The sequence below is a fragment of the Haliaeetus albicilla genome, chromosome 1 (assembly GCF_947461875.1).
Source record: "Haliaeetus albicilla chromosome 1, bHalAlb1.1, whole genome shotgun sequence".
In the NCBI taxonomy this organism is placed as follows: Eukaryota; Metazoa; Chordata; class Aves; order Accipitriformes; family Accipitridae; genus Haliaeetus; species Haliaeetus albicilla.
Window position 1 is genome coordinate 35,154,477 of NC_091483.1, and position 27,905 is coordinate 35,182,381.

Sequence of the window (27,905 nt, forward strand, 5' to 3'; positions counted from 1 at the left end):
TAAAGAATTATCTATCCTTTCAGCATTGCAAGCTGCTCACTCTGAAACTAATTATTTTGCTAGTTTTAGAAGAGAAAATAGTGTGTTCCAGCTGCTAAGCACAATTTGGGGCCTGCTGTGAAAGTCTGCTGTTTCTCAGAAACTTGCTTTTGAGGACACAGTTACCTAAATCATGACTTTGAATCTACAAGGGCACAACGCTTCTTGTTAATGCTTCTTAATATTATCTGGGCATCCAGCAAGTATTTCATTTCTCCCCATGTTCCCATGGCAACTATGTATTTTGCTGCCAAACTTTTAGAGTTTGCTGTACTAGGTGTCCCTTAGAGGCATTGCTGCTGTAGCACTGGCACTCTTAGTTTTATCCTCCTTCTCCCTGCCCTCTTTCTACTTAAAAAAGAGGCTTCCTTGACTGCATCAACTGATCAAGAACTGAACGTACTGCAAAATGAGGTTTGTTTGTCTTATGTTTACTGAATCAGAGAAGTCAGAGGAATTCTGCCACTCCTGACCTCTTTTCAATGTCTTCAGTGAAGATTTTGCCAATATGAAACAGAAGTGGTAAGAGCAAACATTTTTTTAGAGATACCGTTTATCAAATGTGTTAGTATCTATGCCTATTCTATATGCTTCATTCTTGTTCCAAGCCTACCTTCACAGTGGAAAACTCTTATTTTTTTAGTATTCTTTAGGAGCATAAGACCTTTTGGAAAATTGGGCCAAGAGAGGTACTTACTTTGAAGGAAAGCTCATCTTCATTTTCTCCATGAAAATCATAAAGAGCTTTGGCTTTTCCTTTCTTCCCTCCTACAGACTGTGACGGCTCTACCCTGGCTGCAGAACATGGACAAGACAAGTTATTTTGACTGGAGTGAAATAAATCCCTTTCTGGAGAAGTTTCCTATCATTTTCATGTTTTCTCCCCTCTCATGTGCTACAGGGTGTCCAGATGTTATTACTACTGCTACTTGGCAAACTCACTGCCCTACTGGAATAAAATGAAACCAGTTCATTTTACACTACATGGTTCTGCTTCTAAGAGGACTAAATTTAAAGTTCACTTAATTGAACTCTCCAGTGGCAATATCTAATAAAAGCTGTCTTTTCTTCTTTGTACTTGGAGATGAAGCAGCACTCCGTGTGTGCTATTTGCCAGTTATGTGGAATTATATTTCCTGTCAACTTTCACTCGTGGCTTTACTTGCAAAAACTATGGGCAAAAAATTGTGATTTTCTGTGTCCTCTGTGAAGGTTTTGACTGCATTGATTTGGGGACTAAACAGAAGCTTGAGGAAAGCAAGCAGCATTCATTCCTTGCTTCGCCAAGGGCATTACAAAACTTCTGTGCCAAGATGCAGCAGTTGCAGTTATTTACAGCTCTGCCAGCTCTTTGGCTGTACTGCAGTGTTTCTCTTCAGCTGAGGGAGAACCTGGCTCCCCCCCCCCCATCTTTTGTACCCCTGAATTCCTACTAAAGGCAGCTCAATGGTCTGTTTTGCCTGTGCCCAAACCACACTTTAAACCATCCCAGAATCTGTATCATGTCCCAGCTTACTTACTTACTGACTGGAGTATTATATTGCAATTATTGGAGAGGGTGGTTCAACACTTAGTTCAGCTTTAGGATATTAAGGAATGAAGTGGCGTGTGGCTTGTTAATGCAATGCAATAGTTGGGTTCTCCCAGAACTCGGTCATGACTGTCACAACCCAAGGAATAATCAATTGCCATCTAGTCGGAGCACTGTACCTGAGCAGGTCTGAACAAAAACTGCTGGGAAAATCCCTTCCTTTTCATTCAGTCTTCCTCTATACCACTCCGAATCTACTTGTTCTAGTATTTGGATGTAGTCTCCCTTTTTAAAGGATAAATCATCTTTGGTTTCTGCTGTAAAATCATGAAGCGCTTCACACCACTCTACTGAGCATCTGTTGTTCTATTCAAGTGAACAGAAGAAATGCATTAATTTTAGAAGCGTTAATGGAGCCCATAAGCTGATAGATACTGGTGAAAGCAGCTGTACAGAACAGGGGTGTCCTGACTTTCTCTCAGACAATAGTATCACTGCAGATGTAGACTAGAATGGCATTTCAGCAATTACCACAGAATTTCATCTAGGCTCAGAGATGCATTCCTTTTTATCATTGGTGGCAGGGGATAGGATTAATAAATTCAAAATTAGACCACTGCAGCAATACTTAAAATAGAGCTAACAAGAATTTGCTTAAGGGCAAAGGACAAAAATTTACTTATGTTAATTTGCCAGAAGCTATGAATTCAATCAATTTAGGCCAACCGTTAGAATTCAAGATGTGACCATGCAGCATTGTGTGCTGTGGGAGTTGTGTTACATTCAGGTTTAAAGTTGTGCAGCTAATCTGACATTATAATAGAAAGTCTATGTAAATCTATGAAACCACTAAGTAAATTCTGGCCCTCACCTATAAAATTTTATTACCTGAGGAAGGGAAGAAGAAACCTCCACCTTATTCTTCAGTGCTGCTCCTGTACCTACACAAGGAAAGCACAACTTAGAATAGCAGCAATGACTATTAAAAATGTTACTAGAGATTTTAGATATTCAAAGTAATTATTAAGAATAGCTTCTTAAGAAGTACTACTATTCATTTTGATTTTTTTTTATCTGTCTTCTCTCCCTTTCTGCCTCCTTCCCATCTTCATTGTGCTTTTGGACTTTTCTCCTATATGCTGCCTACGTGCATGCAGTACAAAACCATGTTCTTGAAGAGTTTTGCAAACGCATTCATACCTGTTCCAGGCAGATCTTCAATTACTTCCACGAAGTTCAAGGGGAAAATTCCACATGTGCCTCTGAGCTCTCCTTTGGCCCACTCTTCATTTACATATTCTTTAAGGATAATAGTTTCACCTTCCGAAAAACTGAGCTCATCTTTCTGATCTCCGATATATTCAAATCGTGCTACACATCTTGGGCCTCTGCAGAAACAAAAGAGAAAATTACTTTGCTTATTTATTATTATTGCCCACTTAATAATAAGACAGCATTGTGCAAAATATGGACTGATATCTTTAATTAAAATGATGAAAAAATGCACTGAAGATAGAACAGGTGGAAAACCGGGGTCTAGCCCTGGTTCTCATCTCTTCTTTCTGAGGAGGATGAGTATGGAGTCTGGAGGAGCTGGAGGCAACTTCTGCATCCCAATTCCTGTCTGTTACAGTACTTTGCATAAGACCCTATTTCTCTTCCCAACAAAACCAAAAAACATATCATTTTGTTTCTGGGCTGCCTCTCCCATTTTATATTTTTGCCTATATCCAAGTAAGTGTCCAGATACACTTTTGTTAAGAGTTTGATGTTTTTTTGAGCTAGCATCCAATTTAGATGCAAACAAACATGAGTGGGGGGTGGGTGCTGTGTATTTGTCCCAAATCCCAAATACATGGAGGTGTCATAAGGGGAAGCTAGTTTTTATCTACCTTGACAAACTTTATTCTGTAAAGTCTATCCCAGGCATGGGGAAATAACTTATCTATCGAAGAAAGAAACATCAATGCAGCATCTGATAAATTTTACATAATTTGGTAAAATACTGAAAAAACTAAATTTCTTCCTTACTTAAATAGGTTTAATAATTTAATAAACTAATAAAACAAATTTAAGAAATTACTCTAAGAAAATTTTTTATTTATCAGAAATACCATGCCGGAAAAAAGTGATAATAGCCTTTAATTCTTTCTATAGTATTGTAGCGTACAACCAACGTAAGAAGCTTGATTCCCACCCCGGTCCCCCACTCAGATCTTTGCAAAAGCTTCAGGACAGAGCTAGCACTTTGTTTTTTTCTTAGCTGCAGAAGCAGCTTTTAAAAAGCTTTTAAAAGTTTCATTTAAGACAAGCCAAGCTCTATCTGAAGAACAAACTGAATGATCCCATTGATACTAGTAGTTCCTGCCTCTGCCTGAATTTGCTTTAATTGCTGCAATGAATGATTACAAAATCCAACAAATCATCATAGAGTAAAAACAGCATGAAAAGTTGTTCCTTGCCCACAAATCTTAGTACAAATTGTTTGCAAATCAGAAATGAAAGTGCTTGAAGTACATTTGATAATTTGATCTGGGGAACTTTAGATTCACCTGTACAGTTATAGATTTTAAGGTTAGATAGATTTCTCTACTTAAAGTACAGCTATATTCTGCCCCAATTTATGTTGTTCTTTCAAATGAGTAGGAGCCCTACCATGTTACATCTTATGAGGACTCTAGAAGAAAGTAACAAGGCCAGGAGCAAAGAGAGGAGAGTGCAATGCTGCTGAATTTAAGGTTAGATAGATTTCCCTACTTAAAGTACAGCTATATTCTACCCCAATTTATCTTGTTCTTTCAAATGAGTAGGAGCCCTACCATGTTACATCTTATGAGGATTCTAGAAGAAAGTAACAAGGCCAGGAGCAAAGAGAGGAGAGTGCAATGCTGCTGAAGTTAATCAGATTGGTTCACAGTTTCTCTAACCAATTTTCATGAAAAATTATGGGAAATGCTCTCCTAATACAGCTCATAAGAGGAAGGAAAATAAGTGGACTATATCTATATAAACTTTTATTATAAAGTGATCTACCAATTTTCTGAAGCCATGAAGTGAGTTTTTAGAATTTTTTTTACCTGAATATGAGTCTTACTAAAACATCATAAACTTTCAGTTTTGAGAGTTTAATTTTTTAAATATATTTTGGTGAAGAAACTGTTAACCATATTAACCTCAGCACAGATAAGACCTGCTTCAAAGTTATCTTTCTTTTTACTTCCTTTTTACTTACTAATCGACATGAGAAAGAAAATAAGATTTATCTAACTCACTTAATACATTGTGATGAACAGGGTATTTTTTTCCTGTTGCCTTCTTCTGGAACATCAATCTATTAAGACAACAAAATAAGTAAAATCTTTCATTTCAAGCTCATGGCAACATAACTACAATAAGCTTGGAACTCGTTAAAATAATCTGTTTTTCAGCTAAGCATCAGCTCCAGTTATGACCTCCATGTGACGCTCTATAGTTGCTGGCATGCCGTGATATATGACCATATTAATGTATATTTCAGTTTTGTATGCCTGATTTCTCATTTTTCAGTCTCATGCAAACAAGGAGTACTATTTAATGTTTTCTGTTATGAAGCTCGTTTACTGTTTCTACTTGTGGCACAATTGATTGACAGAATATGGGACTGGATGCTACTACAGGTTGTTGCATTTAGCTCACAACTTTCAGTTGGTATTTGCTCTCTATTATTTACTAGCACAATATATCACAATAGACAAAATTATTGTTTACACTTATCCTTTCTAGGCTTTGGTAGCCAGCTGTCCTCCAAACAAAAATACATCTCACAAATCTCACTTGAATTGGATAAATATAATTTAGAAAATCAATACACGGATATATGAAACAGACAGCATTCAAGTCCTTTATCATAAGAAGACTTCAATTGTATTTTTGGTGTGACGTGAATCATGATCTGTGAGATGTATAAGACTACAAGGCTAGAGACCCTGGCGAGGAGCTTTGGGTTACCCCTTACTATAGCATTAGCCAGTTCCCATAAAAATGAACGAGAAAATGTTTCATTAGCTTTTGTGAAGGACTGGAGGAAATCATGCTGGCTGTCCTTTTAGGACAAATAATCTTCACAGTGCTCTTTCTAGAGGAGCTGGTATCTGTGGTGCTCTGAAGGTTCTATGGAAAGTAATAACCATGTATTATTGTTAGGTGTCCAGACCTAAGCTGCTACCCAGCTCAGTACTGTAAAACATACTATAGCGTATTGTATAGAGACCTTGTATCAAGATCAAATCTGACATGAATGAACAGGAGAATTCACTCAGTAAATTAGCCTCATGTACTGCACTCTTTTTCCTTTTTTTTTTTTTTAATTTTGCTGAAACAAAAGATTTTTGCACTCAAATGGTAACCACCTTTTACAACTAAAATAGAAATTTGAAACACATCTTCCCTAGCTTTTAAGAAGTTGTATGTGTCTGCATCAATGCTGAATTTGACCCCAAATACTCATTCTACTGCTTTAACATAAAATCTTTTGTCTATTAGCCATCAGTAGTAACAAGAGCTTTTAAATTAAATTGTTGGCCTGTGTAGAAGCAGCTAATCAATTTAGCTAACAAACCTTTCTTGTGAAAGCGAATAGAGCATAGTTCTGTTATTACTACCCCTGAGTTTAGTTTTTATTCTTCAGCACTTCTCAAATCTTACAATTTTTCTCCAATAACACCATTACAAACTAAACAGACACCCTATACTCTCTGGCGGTTACCAAATACTTGGTATTGTCCATGTAGCAGCAGTGCTCATCTCTGCCAGCTGTTCCGGCTCGACACAGACACTTACTGTCTAATGCCCAGCCATACACCTTCACTGCATCCTGGTGTCAGTTTAGCATTCCTCCGTGTCCATATGGCTGATGTGGATAGCCCAACAGCCCTTTCTACTGTCACAAAATGGACTTCAATCTCAGACTCAGGCTTGCAATAGATTTGACCCAGCTTTTGATGCAGTGAACCATACTGTATCTCTTTTAAAGATGAGACACTCAATTAATTGCTGTTGGGCTCCAAAACAGCACCTGTCTCTTGCCTGCCATTTACTGTCAAGTGTCACATTCAGTTACAGGATTGCTTTAAGCTGCTCATTTGCAACAACACAATCTCCTTGCACTGTGCCAGCACAACCATTTGTGCAGCCACTTAGTAAGCCACTTAGGCGAATTGATCCAGCCAGGAAAAAAATATTCTAGAAGAAAAAACCATGTTTCATTGGGCTCAACTGCTGCCCTGACCTAGTTCACTACATGGCTATAAAAGTGGTGATTCTAGTACAGTTAAGTGACAAGAAAATGAGAGAAGCTGGGCGAGGCACAAAAAGCAACCATCTTACTTGGTCTTGATCCTCACATGCAGTTGTGAAAAATAACCTTCTCTGTAGACCCTGAGAAACTACCCAGGTTAACAAACAGAACCTGGTAAGGGCCACAATTTTCTCACTTGGCTTCAAATTAACAGCAAAATAATCCCCAAAACACAAGTTGGTCATGCCAAATCAAGCATCTTTCTAACACCATACAAAAAAGTTGATATGTCTTCTGTGCTGCCAGAGGGAAAAGAGATTATCTAAATACAGAATGGAGTTAAACACACAAGATCTATAGTAAAATAGAACCAGAAAACAAATGCAATAGGATCTTATGTAGCAATGTATACAAAGCCTACATACAACTACTTTAACAAAGCTGGCAGGAAATATCCCTGTGCGATTCCCACATTTTCCTCTGTACCACTTGCTATCAATTTTCTCCAAAAGACAAACAGTGTCTCCAGAATGAAGGTCCAAGTCATCAGCATGCTCTGTAAGACAGCATCATTTCAGTTAATAGTAGTCATCACACTCAGTGATTTTTCTTTAACTAAAATCTGCTTAATATAAATATCACAGACAAAACCAGAATGAGTTTTCAAAAAGTCTTAATTATACTTGATAAACCAGTTAGCTTTAACTAAATTGGCCCAACTATAGCTAAACCCATGGATTTGAACAACTCTACATGCAGATCTTATAGGCTGAGCTTCCTCATCCTTTTAAGCTCTAATTCCTAAGAAAATTCCTGTTTGAAAGTCTTGGAGTAAAACAAGCTTCCAGAATATTCACATTTACTTACCTGCAGGAAAATCATGCAGGACTACAGCGTGAGGTGCACTTGCGTCAGAAAATTTTGGAGGGTGGTTTGAATCCTGACAACAACAAATAAATCCAAGTAGTTTATAAATCACAGAAGATACTAACAGAGATTCTCTGTGACATACTCTGAAAGTAATTTTCTGACTTTGGACACAATGTTGTTCTGGTATCAGAGAATCACCTTTGGAGGCAACAGTTAGTATTGGTCATATAGCTATGGGTCTGAATTCTGTATGCCTTTTGCCAGTGTAAACCAGAATGCATTTCACCAAAATCTACTTTTGAGCCAATAAAAGGAAGGGAAGGCATGCAACTTTTCCCAGTATAGACAAAGCCTCAGCTACCTCTGTGAGTCAGAAATCCAGAGCACTGATAGCAACTCTCATTGCAAGGGTCGTGGCCAAATTTTGCACTACTTCTTGGTAGTGCGTGCTGCGAATTATTCTTCCTTGCTTGGACAGAACACCCCAGCCCAACTCTGCCCAGCACACTGAGCGGGGGCAGCACATCTGCCGACTGCCAAGCATTTTAGAGGGGCAAGCAAGCCACTAGGCCTTTGCTTACAGGAAGATAACGCTGAGGTGAAATGACAATTTCGTTGTGGGATCTTTATAAAGGGAAATTATATCAAAAATGCTGAGCCTTCTTCCCTATCCCACACACTAGGAATTTTCAGACTGTACTGATGAGAATCACTGTGTGTGAATTACATTCAAAGTAATTCATTGCATACAAAAAACCCAACCAAAAAAGTCCGACATGGAAAAAGATAAGGCCAGAATAATATGAATTACAACAGATAACAACAGATTGCAGATAAATCTATTTCAGCCATGTAGGTTTCTGATAATAATCAAAAACCTATCATAGCCATAACTTACACTGGCTACTTAATATTAATATAGCCATGCCCTAAAAACAGGTTAGGTTCTGTAGAAGCAGAGAGAGGAAAATACTTTGAAGTCTGTATGTCAAAGTCAATTCACTGATATATCATGTACAGCACTTCATAAAACTACTTGCTTATCTTTTGCCCACTTTTCAGATACTCAGCCAAGGGAATGATTATCATTCTATGAGACAGAGGAACTTTACCAGTTTCCTCTCCCTTCTGGCACTCCAAGTAATTACTGTTGGTCTGCCTCTTAAGCAGAATGTCCCTGTGCTATAAGGCAAATCACCATTACTAGGTTTTGTTTTGGTAGTTGTTTTGTTTTTATTAAAGAAACACAAGGATTTAATAAACCACTATTACATTTCTCAGTGTAACCTTTAAAGCCTAAAGCACCTGATACAACAGGAGTCTTGCTCATTAAATATTTATTGGCAGAAAAAAATGCCTTTACCTTACAGGACAGTTCTCCAGTGTTCCTGGGAAGACAATCTTCCTTGGCAACTCCATGAGGCACAGGTAGCTTGAATAGAAACAGAGGCAAATGGAAGAGTTTGTTTCACTTCTAAGCACCTGAAATTCCCACTGCAAGTGAAAATGGTCAGATGATGGAACTATCCTGACCACCTACTACAGGTAACTGATTTAGGAGTCCAGTGGAAGAGGACAAGCTCCTATGGAAGGCATTCAGAACAGACTGCTGGTGATACAAACTGCCACTTTGAGAAACCCAGGTGTTGTCATCCACTCTAACAGTGTCTTAGCCACCTAACTGGTATCATACCATACAGTAGGTACATGATGTTCAGCAACACACTGACACAGAAATGTATTCATTTGTCATGGAGGGCACTGAAAAAAAAACCTGGGAGGAAAATTTCAATGACAGTAACACTTAAGAGCAGGAAATGACTAGTGATCTGCTACTGAAAAAATATCATCTACAAAAGTATGTCACACATTTCTTATGTAAATAGGTGTGGCTACACAAGAAAGGAAGCAAAATGCTTCCCTTATCTCAAAGCTGATCCTACTATCAACTTAGATACATCTTCCTCTCTCTTTGTTGCTCCTCTGCTCCACCAAGGATCTAAATGCAGGAGTGAAGATCAAAAAGAAGGCAACAGAAAGCTTCCATTTCATGCTGAATGTTGATGTTGTTCATGCTACTGTTGTGTGGGTGCTCTTTTTGACAGCAGCACTGGTTCAAGGAGTCACCAGCTCTGATCACTGACCAATCTCAAATATCTTGGGAAAGACTCTCTCCATTATTCTGTAAAGTTGATCCATTTATATTTAATATTGCCTAACAACACATGCAATACCAAAAAGAAACATTTTTATAATGAAAAGGCATGGCATCAATAGGATGAAAATGTAAGATAAGTGATGTTACATTCCTCACTCTTTGCAGGCTTGATTAAGCAAGGTAACTACTTTTTAAGTTCTAATGCTCCCCCAATTTTATTAAGCATTTTGACATATACAGGGAAAAAACAATACACAAATGCAATTATTTAACATCATTTTACATGCTGTAATAGAATTCTGAACTGCTGACTGTAAGAAGAACCCCTAAATCCCAAAAGCTATGCATTAAAGATATATCTATATAAATTACATATATACACAAAAATACACACACATATATCTATACTTTGCATGTATATATTGCTTTCTCCAGTACTACCTTACAGTACTTATTACTATTTATCTATTAGTATTTTCTAAGGAAAATTATGCTGATAGATGCACTTTGAAAGCAACATAATAGTAACCTACCTTACTATCTTTTTCACTACTATTTTAACCAGCACTGTTTTATTAACAACAGTCTCAGACAGAGTATCTCAACTCTCACCATGTATTTATTGTAGAGAGGATGACCCGGTTTAGGTCTAGGAGGTAATGCTGGATCTGGATTTTTAAAGACTTGACTTTTTGCTCTCTTGGGTCCCAGTCTGAACTTGCTGGGTTTTTTATCAGGAGCGATGTCAGAAGTAGATCGTGAAAGAGCATCCTTCTGGGAGGAGGTCTTGGCTGCAGAGAGTTTTGGTGGAGGTGGCCTTCCAGGAACACCTTTAGGTGGGGGAGGTCGAGCAGGTATAAATTTTCCATCCACAGGCCTAAAAATTGGGCAAACCATCAGAGAAGTATGCGTATTGATAAGCCTGCCACCTCATCCTCCACCACAGCCCTAGCTATAGAGCATGCAATAAGGAAACGGGACTCATGATGACCTGGGCTGTAGAGTGTGTAGTATCTGAAGCTTGCTGGGAATATATGAACTCTTCAGACACTGGAACTGGATGATCAAGTCCTCAGACAGATCCTTTGACTACATATTTCCAACTCTGCTCACCACTTCCGCTTATCAACAGCCTGCCAGCTTTCTCGGGAGACCACTACATAAGCAGGATTTCTTTCAGCAATTCACCTTTAGAAAGAGCTTTTTCTGAAGCTGCCTCAGGATGGAGTTCTTCTAGTGGAGAGCTTTAGTGAAAGCCCTGAGAAGCTCTGCTGATCTAGCTGGTCTTCAGGAATCAGCCTAGCTCATTCCCTGGGATGTCACTTAACCTGAAGTGACTTTTGGGCCTCTGCTGAAACTCATGACATAGGACACCACTTTGCACAATGGCATCAATAGCAGAATTTACTATTTTTATGCAGAAAGAAAACACCACTGCAAATACTTGAGTTTTCTGCCAGTGCTGGAGGTACCACACTCTCATTAGTGTACCAGTAGTTTAGAAACCAAAATCAGAGACTAGTAAGTGACAGTGGTAATTTTTTAAAACATTTAAATCCCCCTTATAAAGCATTGATTAAAAAAAGCTGCCTATACAGTACACATGAGCCATGATTTCTAGAATCAAAGAGTGTGGCCAAATCAATAATTTGCTAATTAAAAATCACCTCTGTTATAAACAAGCATTATGTACATAAAACTTTGGCTTCCTGTTATTAAGAACCCTGGCACTATCACTATTCCTAAAATACAATATTGTTTGATTGTTATTGGATCTTCAGCCAGTTACTGCAAGTTTCTGCTACAATTGTCTCTCCTTTTTTCATATAGTGTAATTCAGCATAATTATTTGCTTGCATGAATTCCTCAAGGGTCTGTAAAAATTATCAACCACAACAAATGTGCATTAGTGGATCTTTAGTGTATCCTTCTGACATATATTTTGAGTGTCATCCACCACTCATGAAGATACTAGCGCTCTACTAATACTCCTGGTAAAAGCTCTCTATTACTATTTGTGTATGGATTATTTTTTAAATTTCAAAAAAATTTTCCACTTCTGTTCAACTTCCACCTCTCCCCTTTCTTGGCCTCATCCTAAACTAAGCATTTTTAATACTGACAAAAGGGGAAATTCCAAGTTAGACTGCATTAAATCTGGAAACAAATCAACACATATGTTTGTAAGGAAACTCAACTAAACAAGAAAACCCTAACAAGCAATTCAGAGTATTATTACTGCTTACTTAAAAAAAAAAAAAAAATCCATTTGAGCACAAGAGTGAAAGGACAAAATGTTTACTGTAGTTCCAGAGACTTTCAGGAGAATTGGGAATGCTCTTATGATAAACAGAACGGGGGAAAGTAACAAGCCCATAAGGGGCAATAATGAGGTGTTTCTTTGTGGGTACTACCATATTCTTTCCTGTTAGTGAATACTTATTATTATTGGTAGACTAAGTTTAATAACTAAAAGATTCTCTTGTCCTGACACAACAGAGCAAACTCTTGTGTTTAAACCCACAGATTTAGAGTGCAGATGCTGAGATAGCTGCCGTGGGCTAGCTAGCCAATGCCTTATCACCCTCCAGTTTGCCTCTGGCATTTAGTGGACCTGAATTTAAGGCTGGTCCAGCTACTTTTGCCTCTGCAGACCTTCTTTCTTGTTGATTCAAAAGAATAAAAAACACCAAGTTTATCACTGATAAAAACCAATGTTATCATTGATTCTGCACCTTCACAGGCATTTTAGGTCTGAAGTGAACTGTAGAAACTAGCCAGTGCTTCTGGAAAGGTGCTGGCCCAGCATCTGCCCTTTTCAGGGTGGCAGCATCTGCCACCTCCATTCCTTCACCACTCAAACCCTGGCATAAGTGCAAGGGCTGTTGATCAAAAGGTCATGCAGGAGGGGATGTTCTGTGTTCAGCTGTGGGTGAAAAGGTTAAAGATGCAGAAAGGAATGACTGTCAGCAGCCACTGTACATTAGCTGAAGAGCCAAACAGCTGTCCTCCTATAATCTCCCTGCTCATACCAATAATGTACAAACAAGTATTAATCTGCTAGCAACTTGGTCCTGCCTATTTATTAGTGAGTATACTATCTATCCAAGCCTATTGAGTTAGGACTAGAGTTGGTGGTGTCTGCATTGAGACCAACTAGGCAAACTAACTCGGAAACACCATTTTTAAGTGAGTCACTGAGGAACTGCACTTACCTTGGGGGTAGTACAGGTTCTAGCTGAGGCACTCCACTCTGTTCTGAATGACCCAACTCCTACAAAGGTTCAAAAGAAAAAAGCCATTTCTTTAAGCCTAAGAAACAAAAATGATCTTGTTTAAATGATGCATTTCTTATATTAAATGATGCATTTCTTATATTAAATTATATCACATCCTACAGACAGGAAAAACAAGAGTTTCTGTAGGTCTGAGAATGAAGTACTAAGTATTATGGTATGTTCTAGCATTTTATAGTCTTGTTGGACATAGAAGGAGATGTAAATAACCTCGCTGACTACCTGAATCACAGCTTAAATTGTGCATTAGGTATGACCCAGCCCTCTTTTCCTACTACATGGGAGTCAGGGCTTAAGAGGCAAATTCAGGAGAGTCATACAAATGTACAATTTCACTGCCCATAGGATTCCAACTACTGCAGTTACATTATCCATTTTGATTTGACAGATGAAACACTTTGAACAGGCTTAAAGCAGAAAACATGACATTGATGCAACTCACACAGCACAGAGTCTCTTGCAAATAACATTAGCTCTCATTAAAGTAGGCATCTGTTTCCTAGAGGTCTAACAGATAAACCCTGGTGAATCTTTCTCTGGCAGATTAAGGTGTCACTCCTCCTAGCCACCCATCCTGACCCTGCCAGAGATTACTACCCTGTAGCAGAGTCAGCAGAGGGGAACATGTGCCATGTCTGAAGGGCTTGGACGACAGTAATGGATTAACAAGTTACCATCCTTTTTGCCTCCTGCTGTTTGTTTTCATGCTAGTGCCAGAAAGCACTGCCAGCTCTGCTGAACAAGCACAGCTGCTTGTGGAACAGCATGGTAAATCAGAGTGCTGGATCTGGGTTCAAAAGTATCCTTTTTGATCCAGTAATTTTAAATAGGTCTGAACAGTCTTGTTACTTAATCAGGGATACATGTGCTTGAAACTGGTAAACAATTTCTGTGATTTTTCCCACCTAGAAAATACCTAGATGTATTTTGTGACAAAATTTTGACCCTTGATTAAGTCCCCAAATCAATGTTCCTGATCAAATGATCCTGACTGGAAAGAAAACAACCTGCCACTTTCAGATGGGGATGTTATCCTCATAGCACAAATTTTCCTCTTCTGTGTGAAAAGGAAGAAATCTGCGCCAACTGCTGCTTACAGTCAAGAATTTCTACTGTTGCTGGTTAATAACTTCCACTGACAAAAAATACTAGTTTTATAAGCACAACAGTTCTTTCCAAAGATAAGATTTAAATGTTTCAGTGGAATTGATGCAGTCTTTTTCTTAAAAAAATCCTCTGAAGCTTACACATGCCTGTCATAGTAACCTGGATGACATTGTAAAAGTTTTGGGGTTGCACTGTATAAAATGTTATTTAATGTCTTGTATTGGAAATTATTTTTTTCAGCATTATCCAGAAAATATGGGACCTCTGTGAATAGCCTTTTCAACCATGACATTTAAAAGCCCCTTTATCCATTAGCAGAGGTAGCCACAAAGACATTTGTTGGCAGCTGTCCATCTAGTGAGAGCTTTTGATTTGATTTGATCTTTTTACTGCCTGTGGTTTCCACAAGATTCTCTGCCATTCTTGCCACCACAGCACTCAATATTTGGAAATTCTACTGTCATTTTCTAGTTTATTTTAATTCCCTTTTGTAAATCTGTGTCAAAGGGCATATAGGATACACAGCTACAGTGTCTACCGTTACTATGCTCTCAGGAGTGAGGAGCAGAGCCTTACTTTCTCAAATAGTTCTACTCAGGCTCTGACATGACCAGTAGAAAACAACCAGAAGTAAAGAGCTGAAGAAAGCAAGCTTCATTCTTCTACAGAAAAGTTCCCTCTGCGTGGAAATTAGTACAGACACTGAGAGGTACTGTGCGTATGAAGGTAAAAAAATACATTTCTAAAGGACTTTGACAATATTTCACTATGTAAATCTCATTGGACTTTGAACCACTTTGCAGTGCTTTTGAAACTAAATTGTAGAATATCCTGATTCCAGCTGCTAAACACAGAAAATTGAAGATAGATGTGATCAAAGTTTAGTAAAATCAACAAAGTGCTTTTCAGAACTGACAGCAGTCTAAATTACCTAATTAAACTAGAGAATGCAATTAAAAGAAGAAAGCCTTGTGTTTTTGAGTAGTCCTTTTCATCCTTTCGTCCTTCAAATAACTTACATTACAAATGCTTGAGAGTCACAAGAGATCTGTTAACCAAAGCAGTCAAAGTTGTAACCCAGGAAAGCAGTTCTAACTTACCACTTTTTTTAGTACGTCACCACTGTTGGGTTTTCCCACTGTGATATTAGAGGTGTTCCCAATGGGCTTTTCAGCAGGAAGTGGTGGAGGGCTATGCGGGATTTCATTTAAAGCTGTAAAAACCCAAAAGTTCTTGAATGAAAGTCTAATTAATAGCTTCCTTACATGGACCAACAATAGGTAAGGGAATCCACCTTGGTTTGGGGCGTTTTTTTGTGAACGCAACTTCCTTCCTCAAAGCCAGGGCAGCCAATGGGCAGGACCACTTAAAGACTAGTGAAGACAAAAGGGACATGAAGGGAACATTGCAACTCTGAGGTGGACTTCTGGAGTACTTCCCATCCTGCTTAACGGATCTTCACTTTACTCTCAGGACACCAGCAAGTTATTCTAGGGTTTCAGCTGCAATACTTCTTGATATAATATTAGATGAGTAGAAGAGTTTCTACCCCTGGGAATGTCAGACTCATTACTGAATACCCTGAAACACCATCACCATCTCTCAGCCACATTTCTAAACTGGCTCACTTTTTTCAGCTGTCAGCTCCTGGAATATCCTTAAGGCTGGAAAACAGCTGAGGGTTATTTCAAGTAACCCTGAAAGATCAGGAGACTTGGATGGAAGAATCTCCAGAAAGGTAAAGGCAAGAAAAGAAACGGTTGCCTGATACAAAATTCAGGGTGACAGAAAGAAAACAGAGATGGAAGCTCCCTAGTAGTCTTTAAGGAGCTAAGCAAATTTAGGACATGGAAGTTAGGACATGGAAGAGGAAACAGTACGGCTCTTACTAGGGAAGAGTGATGACGTCCTCAGTCTCAATAAGGAACACAAAAACCTGCTGATTATATGGTATTTTCTTTCAATGTCTCTGCCATTGAAGCCTGGAAAGCATTTGGACAGGTTTTGCCAGCATATTTACCAATCATTTTGTCTTTATATATTGGAACCTTGCTATCTATTTTACAATGTATTTGTATATCAAAAAAATTAATTTCATACAAAGAACTTCAGACACTTAAGCTCTTCTGAAGTTCAGCCAGTCTTGGAGTTATGTAAAGATATGTGTAGACAGTCTGGACATTTATAGACTGATGATAAAGAAGAGGAGAGATTCTATCCAAATGAAAACTTTCAGTTGCTCATTTCATGAAAAGTACTCTCAGCAAAGAAACGACACATATGAAGGAGAAGTGTTGTTTGTTTTTAACACCTCAGTTGCGTTACTATCATCTAAAACACTGGTGTGATTTTAAAAATGGATCAGTTCAAGGATAAATCCCTTATTCCTAGGAGCAGGTCACAGTTACCGTATTGGCAGTGACCAAGCACGGGGGAAAAAAGTTAGTGAAGTTCATCACTCTTCTAAGCTAGTATGATGGATGAGAAGTAAAAAAAAAACCTGACAGTAATTGCAGGAGAAATATTCTCTTATCATACCTTACTGATATATAAAAAGCACAAGAGATTTACAAAATTAAAGGAAATAAAAGAATTTAAAAAAACTCCAAGAACTAGAAGGCAGGTGTTATTCTCAGTGATTTCTAAGTGTAATAACTGAAGTGGAAGTTTAATGCTTCCTTTCTAATCACATCTCGACAAAAATGCTAATGCTAAATGAGTGCTTTACTAGAGTTCAAATTCTTAAGCATCCAGCTCTGTCTCCTTTTTGGTAGTGCTGGGGGTGGTGGTGGTGGTGTTTGTTTATTGGGGGTTTTCTTTTTGGTTTGTGCTGGTTCCTGACAGAATTAATCTCACTCCATGCCCACGATGGTGAAAGACCCCTTGTACTGAGATTATGTGGCCCTCTTATAAGGTAAATCCTACTATATCTATGTTATACCTTGGCCCAGTTGTACTTCTCTCATTTTTTAACTTTTAACAATTTACATGTCTGCAGCAGTTCCTATCTGACAACAGGCTACTCTACTTTCTTGGAATCTGCTTCTGTTTCTCCACATCCCATTAATCTTCCAGCCACAGCCTCCCATAAAGCAGTCCTTTACACCCCCCTGACAATCGTAGTCAAATACAGTGACTGGCAGTCTCCTGTGGAAAGTTCAATTACCACTAGAGAGCAGCAAGGGACCAGTTATCTACAAGTTCAAAAGAGAATCCAGCTCAGGAAAAAAAAAGAAAAAAATAAATTGTCAGGCCTCTTTTTTTTTTTTTTTTTAATGGAAATTACAATTTCCTTTGTAGACAAGAATTATGTCTTGGGTTCTTTACAGTAGTTCATAAACATATTCTTCCGACTGAAAAAACCCTTTTATTTATGATCAGGTATTAACAGAAAGACTTCTCCTCATAGCTTTACCTTCAGTCTTCCCTGCATTTTTAATCATTTCTACTGCATTTCTCACATATGCAGAGGAAAAGAAAACCTACTATTTTACCACTGGGGGCGTGGTGGGAGGAAAAGGGAACTCAGGAAATAATGAGAGAAAATCTTAGGAGAAAAGCCACCTGGACATCTAGTTGCTACAAGTTGGCTCTACGCCTACTCAATGCAGTAAAACATGATTTTGAAATACAAATTTTAAGAGCTATCTTGTGACATTTCTCCCTAAGCTTTGAGGATAAACCATAAGGCTAAACAGAAGCAAGTATGCACTCCAGCATACAAAGATCAACACAAAGACCTTGTGGGGCTCTGATAAATTTCCACTCTGAGGTACTGTCAGTGTCATTTGTAAAGCTGTGAAGGATTAGAGGTGGAAGGCTTTAGGGATACGGTAACTGTCAGAAAACTATAATCTAGACCTTGACACAAAGTTGAACACATCAGGTTTTTGCATCCAAGTTCTCACAGGCCTTTTTCGTTCCCTCAGCTGCTACCAAAATACTATTGCTTAAACGGCTACAGATTTCAAATCTAACAAGGGTCAAGGGAACTTTTTGATGTAAGCTGTGAAAACTATGCTTACATCCCAACTAAGCTGTGTTTGAAGCAAAGTTTAATACACTAATGTTGTTCCTTTGACAAGTGGGGGTCCTGCTCCCAGGAAGCTCAGGAGCAGCATTTAATGCTTCTGCTGAAAGGGTCTCCTCCAGCTCTTCCCTGCCAGCCTTTATATCCCCACACACACACTGTTTCACCTCTGATACGCATTAGCTCCATAAGGTTTGAGGGACTTCAAACTTAGCACAAGGGAGGGAGCCAGACGAGGTAGCTGGGAGGCAGGGAGAGGGGAACATGACTCCCAGCTATTTCTCCCTCCCACCACAGCCCTTATGTTGGCTCCTCTATCTTGTCAAACTGTATCACGGGATTCCTTTGGCAGCTAATATAGCTAGTAAACAGCAACTCAATTCGTAGATAGTAAGTCCCAATTAAGATTATTTTCTGACAGAGACTTCTCAGACAATTTGGGAGAAGAACTTACATTTCCCTGGTTTAGCTGGGATTCGGATCACAGTGGGTTTCCGGGCTAAAGCTGGTTGAGCTGTCTGTTCCTTTGCAGGTTCAATTTTGGTGAGGAACTGAAATGGATCTAAAAGGAAAAAAAACACCCAACATATTTAATATTTATTTGCTGAACACACATCTCGCTGCATATTGCTTTCATTATTAAGGACATTCATATTTCACACCCAAGAAAGTAATAAAAAAAAAAAAATCAGGTTGATGCAAATAGCATACTCAGCTCTTTGTAAATAACATGTCTTTTCTGTACATCTGCATTGATAGTTGACTTAACATAAACATGCTCCAGATGCCTTCTGGGATTATATAAGCCACTGAACAAAAGGAACTGCATTGCTTGGTAATAGGGACCTGAAATCAGGATGGCTTTAGGGAAATGTTTTCAAAGCAGTTGCTCCAATATGCAGACATAGCTGCGAACACATTTGCTAAAAAGTTTTAATCAATAAAATCTTGCTAAAGCTAAAGAATCAGCACTGCAGCAGATAAAATGCCTATAGAAACAAAACAAAACAAAACAAATGCAAAGCATTTAAGTATTACTGATTACAAAATGTCTTTGCTGTAGAACAACTAATTCCCTGGAAGATTCTGCATCATTTTGTTGATTGTAAACCCGGTGTCATGGGGGAGACTGGTTCAGACCAAGGACTGGGAGTCGTGCCTGAGCTCTGCCCCTGCCTGTATCACTCATTCCTCTACAAGCCTGTCCAATCATTCCATCGGTAAGACAGGAGCAACGTTTTCTATGCTTCATAAACTTAAGCACTGGTCTCTTATTAATAGGCATGGGAACATATGTGCATGTAGAAAGCAGCTGTAAAAATACTTGTACATAAATAAAATCCAAATCAATGGGTTCTTTCTCAAGTACACCTTCATGCCAAAGAGCAATACTTCATTTATACCACTTCTCTGTTGTTAACAACTGCTACCTTTTTCTCTGACATTACCAAAAACTGCAGTAAAATGGCAACACTTAACGGTATCATAAATGTGTAAAGTGGAAACTGGAGAAGAACTCCGGACAATAAATTCTCTATGACATATATTCATAGCCCCAACAACCAAGTTTGATCTCCTCTGGTGGCCTTTTTAGATGTGTAGCTCAATGAGATGTTATTTATGGAGTGTCAGAGTCTCAGAGAGGAAGTATGCTGGGCATCTCTTTAAATTCTTCAGGACTTTTTATAAAAACATACCCTTTCCCAAAACTATTGCCACACTTTCTGACAAAGTTCAAAGCCCTGTATTTGATAAAATTTTATTTTCAACACTTATAAAAAAAATTTAAAAAATTATGTAATATGAAGTCATGATTTCTTACAGATAATTTTGGATAGTATAACACAATGCAGTGCAAAGCATTTGACACTGTTCCACATGATATCCTTGTCTCTAAATTGGAGACACATGGATTTGACGGATGGACCACTCGGTGGATAAGGAATTGGCTGGTGGTTGCACTCAAAATGTTGCAGTCAACGGTTCAATGTCCAAGTGGAGACCAGTGATGAGTGGTGTTCCTCAGGTGCTGTTTAACATCTTTGTCGGCAACATGGACAGTGGGATCGAGTGCACCTCAGCAAGTTTGCCAACGACACCAAGCTGCGTGGTGCGGTCGACACACTGGAGGGAAGAGATGCCATCCAGAGGGACTTTGACAGGCTTGAGAGGTGGGCCTGTGTGAACCTCATGAAGTTCAGCAAGGCCAAGTTCAAGGTCCTGCACATGGGTCAGGGCAGTCGCAAGCCTAAATATAGGCTGTGCGGAGAATGGATAGAGAGCAGCCCTGAGGAGAACTTGGGAGTGTTGGTTAACAAGAAGCTCAGCATGAGCCGGCAATGTGTGCTCGCAGCCCAGAAAGCCAACCGTATCCTGGGCTGCACCAAAAGAAGCATGACCAGCAGGTCGAGGGAGGTAATTCTGCCCCTCTACTCTGCTCTTGTGACACCCCACCTGGAATACTGCATTCTGGGGTCCCAACATAAGAAGGACATGGACCTGTTGGAGCGAGTCCAGCGAAGGGCCACGAAGATGATCAGAGGAATGGAACACCCCTCCTATGAAGACAGGCTGAGAGAGTTGGGGTTGTTCAGCCTGGAGAAGAGAAGGCTCCAGGAAGACCTTATAGCAGCCTTCCAGTACCTAAAGGGGACCTACAGGAAAGCTGGAGAGGGAGTTTTTACAAGGGCATGTAGTGATAGGACAAGAGGTAATGGCTTTACACTGAAAGAGGGTAGATTTAGACTGGATGTAAGGAAGAAATTCTTTACTGTGAGGGTGGTGAGGCACTGGAACAGGCTGCCCAGAGAAGTTGTGGATGCCCCATCCCTGGAAGTGTTCCAGGCCAGGTTGGATGACGCTTTGAGCAACCTGGTCTAGTGGAAAGTGTCCCTGCCCATGGCAGGGGTGTTGGAACTCGATGATCTTTAAGGTCCCTTCCAACCCAAATGATTCTATGATTCTATGATTATCAAGACACTAGAAATCTGTGTCTAGGAATATACATAGGATTTAAAAAAAATCCAGAAATACAGTATTTATTTATGAACAACCTCATTAAAAACCTTTTAGCATTTTAATTAAAAAAGCCTTGGCATTTTTAGAGAGAGGGGAAGAAGACCAAGTACAAAACCAGGTCCAAAGTAATTTCAGAGAGAGAAAACACTGGGTAATACTGGGCTGCCAAATTACAGTGTAATGGACTGCCCTTCCGCATGCACATGATTTGGCGGTCACAGCTACCCCAGCCTCTGCTGCTGTCCTGGGTTCAGCTGGGATAGAGTTAATTTTTTACAGGAACCTGGGAGGTGGGGGGCATAGCCGGGGCAGCTGACCTGAACTAGCCAAGGAGCTATTCCATACCATGTGGCATCATGCTCAGTATATAAATGGGGAGCGGGCCGGGGGGGTGGTCTCTACTTTCGGTGGGGGAAGTGGCAGAGCGTCGGGTCCCGGGTGGTGAGCAGTTGCACTGTGCATCAGTCTTTTTGTATACTCTTTCATTAGTACCGTTGTTGTTGTTGCAATTTCTTTGTGGTGTTCCAGTAAAATGCCTTTATCTCAACCCTCGAGGTTCCAGTTTTGGTTTTTTTTCTCTCCTCCGTCTTCCCCCCCTATCCCACCGGAGGGGGGCAGGAGGAGTGAGCGAGTGGCCGCGTGGTCCTTTGTTACCGGCTGGGCTGAAACCACGACAGCTGCCACTCCTCCTTGCCGGGCACATCTGCCTGCTGCCAGCAGCCCCCTCTGTCCGTACCCCCAGATCCCGCTGCCAGTGCGCAGCTGTAGCAACAGCAGGGACAACATGCCGCAAGGCCCACGCACGCTTACCCCTGCTCAGATGTCCACCTCCCACTAGCCCCTTGCTTAAGGCTGTCTTCGCTGGTGTATCCACCACATACAGGTGTGCCATGGCGGTTTGTGCCGTGGTCTCTCCCAGAGTCAAGAGATCTACCTGCCTACAGGCTCCCCAGAAATCTGCCTGGGTACCTTCATGTCACAGTTTAATCATGAATCAAAGCACACCAATTCCTTCTGTCAGGGTGCTTGTACAACAGCTTTGAGCGTACACTTCAGGTAGAAAGGATCATCACAGGTCAACAATTTGTCTACAGCTAAAGGTATACAGGCTATAGTTAAAACTAAGCTCTGTTACCATCTAGACAGAAGATGGCTCCATCACGTTGTGCCCAAAGACACTGGCGCATACAGAAACTAGGCACAGGCAACCCACAATGTTTTAGAAGGTAAGGGTAAAACTAACATCTTGTTTAAGTTATGGATTAGCACTAGTCAGTAAAAGGTTTAGGTCTCTTCAAGGAAAGCTTTATTGTAGCAAGGTTTTTTGTAGAGGACTTGAAAACACAGACCACAAGACAAGTGTAAGCATTCTGGCAGTACGGTCATTACAAGAAACAAAAATCCCACTCTTAGAGCAAGCCTGTAGTTACAATTTTCTTTTATTCCTTTATACCTATGCCTGCTAGCTAGAATGCTAACATTTGAATTGCATTCAAAACAGAAGATTTATCTAATCTTAACTCTTATGCTGGTGTTCAGAGTGACCTTTCAGTTATCTGACAACTCTGCAACAGATCTGAGGAGTGACCCTGACGAGGCAGCAGGGCAGTGGGGCCTTAAAGCTGCACTGGCCCATCGGGAAGCTGGAGACACAGGGCGAGCAAAAGAAAGGTGAGCAGGGCTAAGTCATGGGCTCCTTGACACAGCAGGACCATAGGGAACACACCTGCATGTGGAGCATCTCTCAAGGTAAGGTTCTGCAGAGGTTAAGGAAGTTCTGCATGAACAAGGAGGAAACAATTTTCCAAAGCCTCCATCTCATAAAAATATATACATTGTGACAACAAGTAGAAATGTTCTAAACCCCCAAAATAATCACAGATCTGTTATTGTAAATTTATGGGAGATTTAAAATTGTACAAAATTACTGCTTGTCAGCTGTTAATGACTGCTATGCGTAAAAATGGTTTTCTCGACCATTCAACAGTGGGCAGAGGTCTCTAAATCAGTAAATCTGAGAAGTAATTTTTAAGTCTGAGAAAAGTAATTTTTAAGGCTGAGAAAACCATTTGATGAACCTTAGTTTTCCACTCATTATCTTATGTTCAATTATACTGTTGTCACCTCATAATTAGTTTAAAACTTATTACCTTGTTTGTGTTATTCCATTCCCCAGTGTTGGGTTTGCAGCAGAAATTGGCTGAGTAAACGACTGTGCTGCTTTGTGCAATGGGACTGACAGCATATCAAATTTTTATGTTGTTTAACAACAATTGGGCATCGTTTGAGCATAATTCACGGAGGTGTGAAAACAGAATTGTTAATGTACTCATTTAAAGCTTCTCAGCTCAAGGAAATTAATCTGCAAGACATTTTTCATAACATATATCCACAGACTTCTATTGATTTTTTTTTTATTAAACTTTTACAATGATGCTTAAAGCCTGTGTCTTCCTTAGTCTCCCTTTGCTACAGCTTCTGTTTCAAAGGTTTATGTGATAACATGTATTACTGCACTTGTTTGCAGGAAAGACAAATGAAAACTGTGTATTCAAATATACCGTGTATCATCTCTTTCTTTTACCAGTTTAGGAGAGGCAGCTCATTTTCCCCGCTCTCATTTACCATCCTTGTTTAAAATAAAAAATTAGGAGGTTACAGAACAAACGCTAGGTTTTGCCCATATGAGCAGGACAGATGGGTATCTTTCTGAAATATTTATTGGTAGTCTTTCAGTAAGTGGTAGTAAGAGGGTAACAGATACCTTAGCAGCGATAAAGAGGAATCTCCAAACACATCAGATGTGGAAAGCTAAAAGCACAGCATAGCAGTATCTGCTGTGAAGATGCTCAGTTCTGCAAGAACTACTCTCAGTACACGAGAACAACATAGTACAAAAGATGTTGATGCTGATATTATAACACTTGCCACCACAGAAGTATGCAACTGTGTCTACTTTCAATGTTTAATTAAAAAAACTAAATCAGCTGTTAAAGGCAAGGCTCGCACATTCTCCTCACACACAACAGTACTGTTATTGAGGTCTTCCAGGAACAGAGAACAGAGCCAAGCCTCACCAACAAATGGTTTTATTAAAACCTAGCCCCATGAAACCACTCTGGTGTTTGTGGAAGCATACTTAACCCATACTTGGGCGAAGTTTTTCAACAACAGGCCCCTCCTAGTAATATAGCTGGAGATTCAATGGAAACCTGACAGAGGAATAGGGTCTATGCTCAAGAAACACTGTGAAATGCGACAACCAAAAGTCTGATGTTCACTCAGACATTCTAAATCTCAACCTATTTACAACTAAAAATAGACATATTAGACAGGTATCGTACCTAAATTCCAGCACCAGTGATTTTCCCAATCTCAGTTTTCCCCAGTATTTTTCATCACCAAAATTAACAGTTCACTGTTCTTAGAAATGGTATTTCTGACCCAGAGAGAATAATATAGACTACACCACCTTTCTCAAAATATGCAATTTGCAGCTCCCTCTGCATGGAAAATTGCCATGATCTGGTCATGACCATATCTTTTAATAGACTGGGAAATCAAAACAGAAAAAGGGAAAAAAAAAAGAAAGAGAATGGGATGCAGGCTCTTTCAGGATGTAATCTGCACATAACCTGAAAGTAGGCTCAGGGGAAATTCAGGCTTCCCAGCATTCTCCTAACACTAGGAGAGTAGACCAGGTCACTCAAATAAAAGGAATACAGTATTCAGGAGTAGACTCAGTATGGCTTCAGGCTTAAAATTGGAGAAGAGATAAGCAAATCTGCTACCATAACGTTCTAAGATTTCTTTCTGCCCGATCTACAAAGAGGTTTTTCATGACTAGCCCAGTTATTTTGGTAGAGGCTATAAACGGACTGTGTAGTCCTGCTTCATTCAAAGAATTATAGTTCATCAGGCCAAGGAGATTTGCTTTACCTGATAGGGCACATTTAGTCAAACAGGTACTTGAGTGGGCTGGTAAAGATCTCTTCTATATAACAACCTTTACATATAAGTAGCTTTTCCAGTGCAGTTGCCAAAGCATTAGTTTTATTTCTACATCTGCTTATGTTGTTTTATCAAAAGCACACAACACCAGAGCAAGCACACAGTAATGTCAGAAAGTTTTGTCTTGAGGATTATTTTTCCTCCCAGAAATATTATGTCCAGATGCCAAAACAGAAACTTCAAATGTCTCACAGATTAACAAGATTTTTTAAAAATAGTTGTGCAAAGACTTCAGGACAGGAAGAATTTATCCAGCAACATTTTCTCTGCTCTGAGTAGCAGTAAATGTAGTGAACTACTTGCATAGGTTTTAGGCATTGCTCCCTGTTCACTGCTGACATCTGACGGATCACCACAACAAGTAAGGCAACTCAAGGCCAGTGATCACCATTTTTGAGGAACGAGTCCAATCCAAAGAATGAATGACATTTACAGGGCACATGTGGAGTTTGCAGAAGGAGCCTAGCCATCAATATGGCAAAAGTCCACAAGTCAAAGAATTATGTAGAGTTTGATATTGTCTGGAAAGTATAGGAAAAAAAATTGCTGAGAGATGCAGCAGAAGATCCAAACTAAATGTACTTGTTGAAAATGCAAGATGTCCTTAACTGAGCAGTGAAATATCTCATCTACACTGTTAGAAAGCTGGAGAGCAGATGAAATAAAATCTAGAATAGCACAACCATTTGGTTCATTGCTAGTTTATCCATACTAGTAAAGGTGATAGTAATTACACCGCCTCTGGCACAAAAGGACTGCTTAGAACAGCACGAGCTATTATGTGAGAGTTTGGAGGCTATTCCTACATCATTAATCTATTTTGCTAGTTCAAGTAAGACTAGGATAGTTCAGATTGCAAGAGCCTTTAGGAGGTCTTTAATCCAACCTCCTGCCCAGAACAGGTCAGCCATGAGGTCATGTTGTTAGAAATTGGTTGCATAACCTGGTCTAACTTCAAAAATTGGATGCCAGAGGGTATTTGGACATACAGTGGGTGACAAAAAAAACCAAACTCCAAATTACCCTGGAGATTAAGAAACACAGCCTTGTCCATTCTTGTCAGGTGAATGAATGCTTGTTCACTGGCAAGAGATTGAAGTGCCCCAAAACAGGCAAGCTGGAAATCTCCAAAGCAGCAGATTGATGATGGAAAACAGTAGGGCATACAAAATCTTTTTAATGAAAACGTGAAGGACAAGGGAATTTATTAATGTTGTTTAAAATACCTATGTACCCTCTTACAAGAATCTCACATGCTTTCAGCAAAGGAAAACAATAGTTCTATTTATAAACACTTCTTTTAAATAAGCATTTTGTTGTTCTTTGACAATCTTTCTGATCAAAAGATATCTGCATTTTAAGTGTTACTGTAAACTAAACAGATTTAATCATCCGAGAAGACAATTATTATTAAGAACAATATTATTTGTGTGTTACCACTTAACAGCATCTATAGACATGGAACTCAAAAGCAAATTCATTTGCATTTGACAACCTAAAGGGCTCCTCATCTACTACATAGCTATGATTTAAAAACCTTATTTGTTTCCTGAAACTAGATATAAGGCCCTCTCCTGTGGTAACAGTGGAGTCACTTCCAAGCTCTTTGAAGGCTCCAATTTATGTTTACTAAGCAAACATCTGTAGCCTGTGAAGAGTTAATGGATGCTTGTTACCACTTCTGCTGGAGATTGCCAACCTTGCAGCAAAACCAACAGGACACAACACAGACCCATACCTCCACTACTCCACCCCACAATAGCAAGTCTTCAGGTAAATCTGGTTTTGTCAGGGGTTTAAGCCAAACAGCAGATTAAAATGGATGAGACAGCTTGCTCTTTTCTGGGGATGATACTTCTGGCAGTAAGTAAAAAAGGAGACAGGTAACTTTAAAATAACCACAAGAGTGTGGCGGTTTAACCCCAGCCGGCAACTAAGCCCCACACAGCTGCTCACTCACTCTCCCCCAGTGGGACGGGGTAGAGAATCGGAAGGGTGAAAGCGCAAAAACTCATGGGTTGAGATAAAGACAGTTTAATAGGTAAAGCAAAAGCCATGCACACAAGGCAAAGCAAAGCAAAACAAGAAATTCATTCACCACTTCCCATCGGCAGGCAGGTGTTCAGCCATCTCCAGGAAAGCAGGGCTCCATCACATGTAACTGTTACTTGGGAAGGCAAATACCATCATTCCAAATGTCCCCCCATTCCTTCTTCTTCCCAGCTTTATCTGCTGAGCATGATGTCATATGGTCTGGGACATCCCTCGGGTCAGTTGGGGTCAGCTGTCCCAGCTGTGTCCCCTCCCAACTTCTTGTGCCTCCCCAGCCTCCTCGCTGGTGGGGTGGGAGGAAAAGCAGAAAAGGCCTTGGCTCTGTGTGAGCACTGCTCAGCAATAGCTAAAACATCTCAGCATTATCAACGCTATTTTCAGCACAAATCCAAAATATAGCCCCGTACTAGCTACTATGAAGAAAATTATCCCAGCCAAAACCAGCACAAAGAGTCATCAGAAGTAACGCTGCAGAACCCTAAGAAAAGCTGCATTATTTTGAAGATATGTCTGGACTA

General features: G+C 39.7%; 1 protein-coding gene across 7 annotated transcripts in view; it reads right to left on the reverse strand.

The window, feature by feature from the left end:
- Positions 1–27,905, reverse strand: part of SH3D19 (SH3 domain containing 19) — a 124,060-nt gene that overhangs the window by 4,030 nt on the left and 92,125 nt on the right. For all 7 annotated transcript variants that reach the window (XM_069785119.1, XM_069785126.1, XM_069785145.1 and 4 more), the window contains 12 exons: positions 18,761–18,868; positions 15,377–15,489; positions 13,089–13,147; positions 10,486–10,750; positions 9,079–9,147; positions 7,713–7,785; positions 7,271–7,401; positions 4,843–4,901; positions 2,771–2,958; positions 2,459–2,511; positions 1,750–1,936; positions 737–834 (listed from right to left, as the gene is read on the reverse strand). In XM_069785119.1, the coding sequence (XP_069641220.1) occupies positions 737–834; positions 1,750–1,936; positions 2,459–2,511; positions 2,771–2,958; positions 4,843–4,901; positions 7,271–7,401; positions 7,713–7,785; positions 9,079–9,147; positions 10,486–10,750; positions 13,089–13,147; positions 15,377–15,489; positions 18,761–18,868 (1,403 nt within the window). The remainder of the gene's footprint in view (positions 1–736; positions 835–1,749; positions 1,937–2,458; positions 2,512–2,770; positions 2,959–4,842; positions 4,902–7,270; positions 7,402–7,712; positions 7,786–9,078; positions 9,148–10,485; positions 10,751–13,088; positions 13,148–15,376; positions 15,490–18,760; positions 18,869–27,905) is intronic.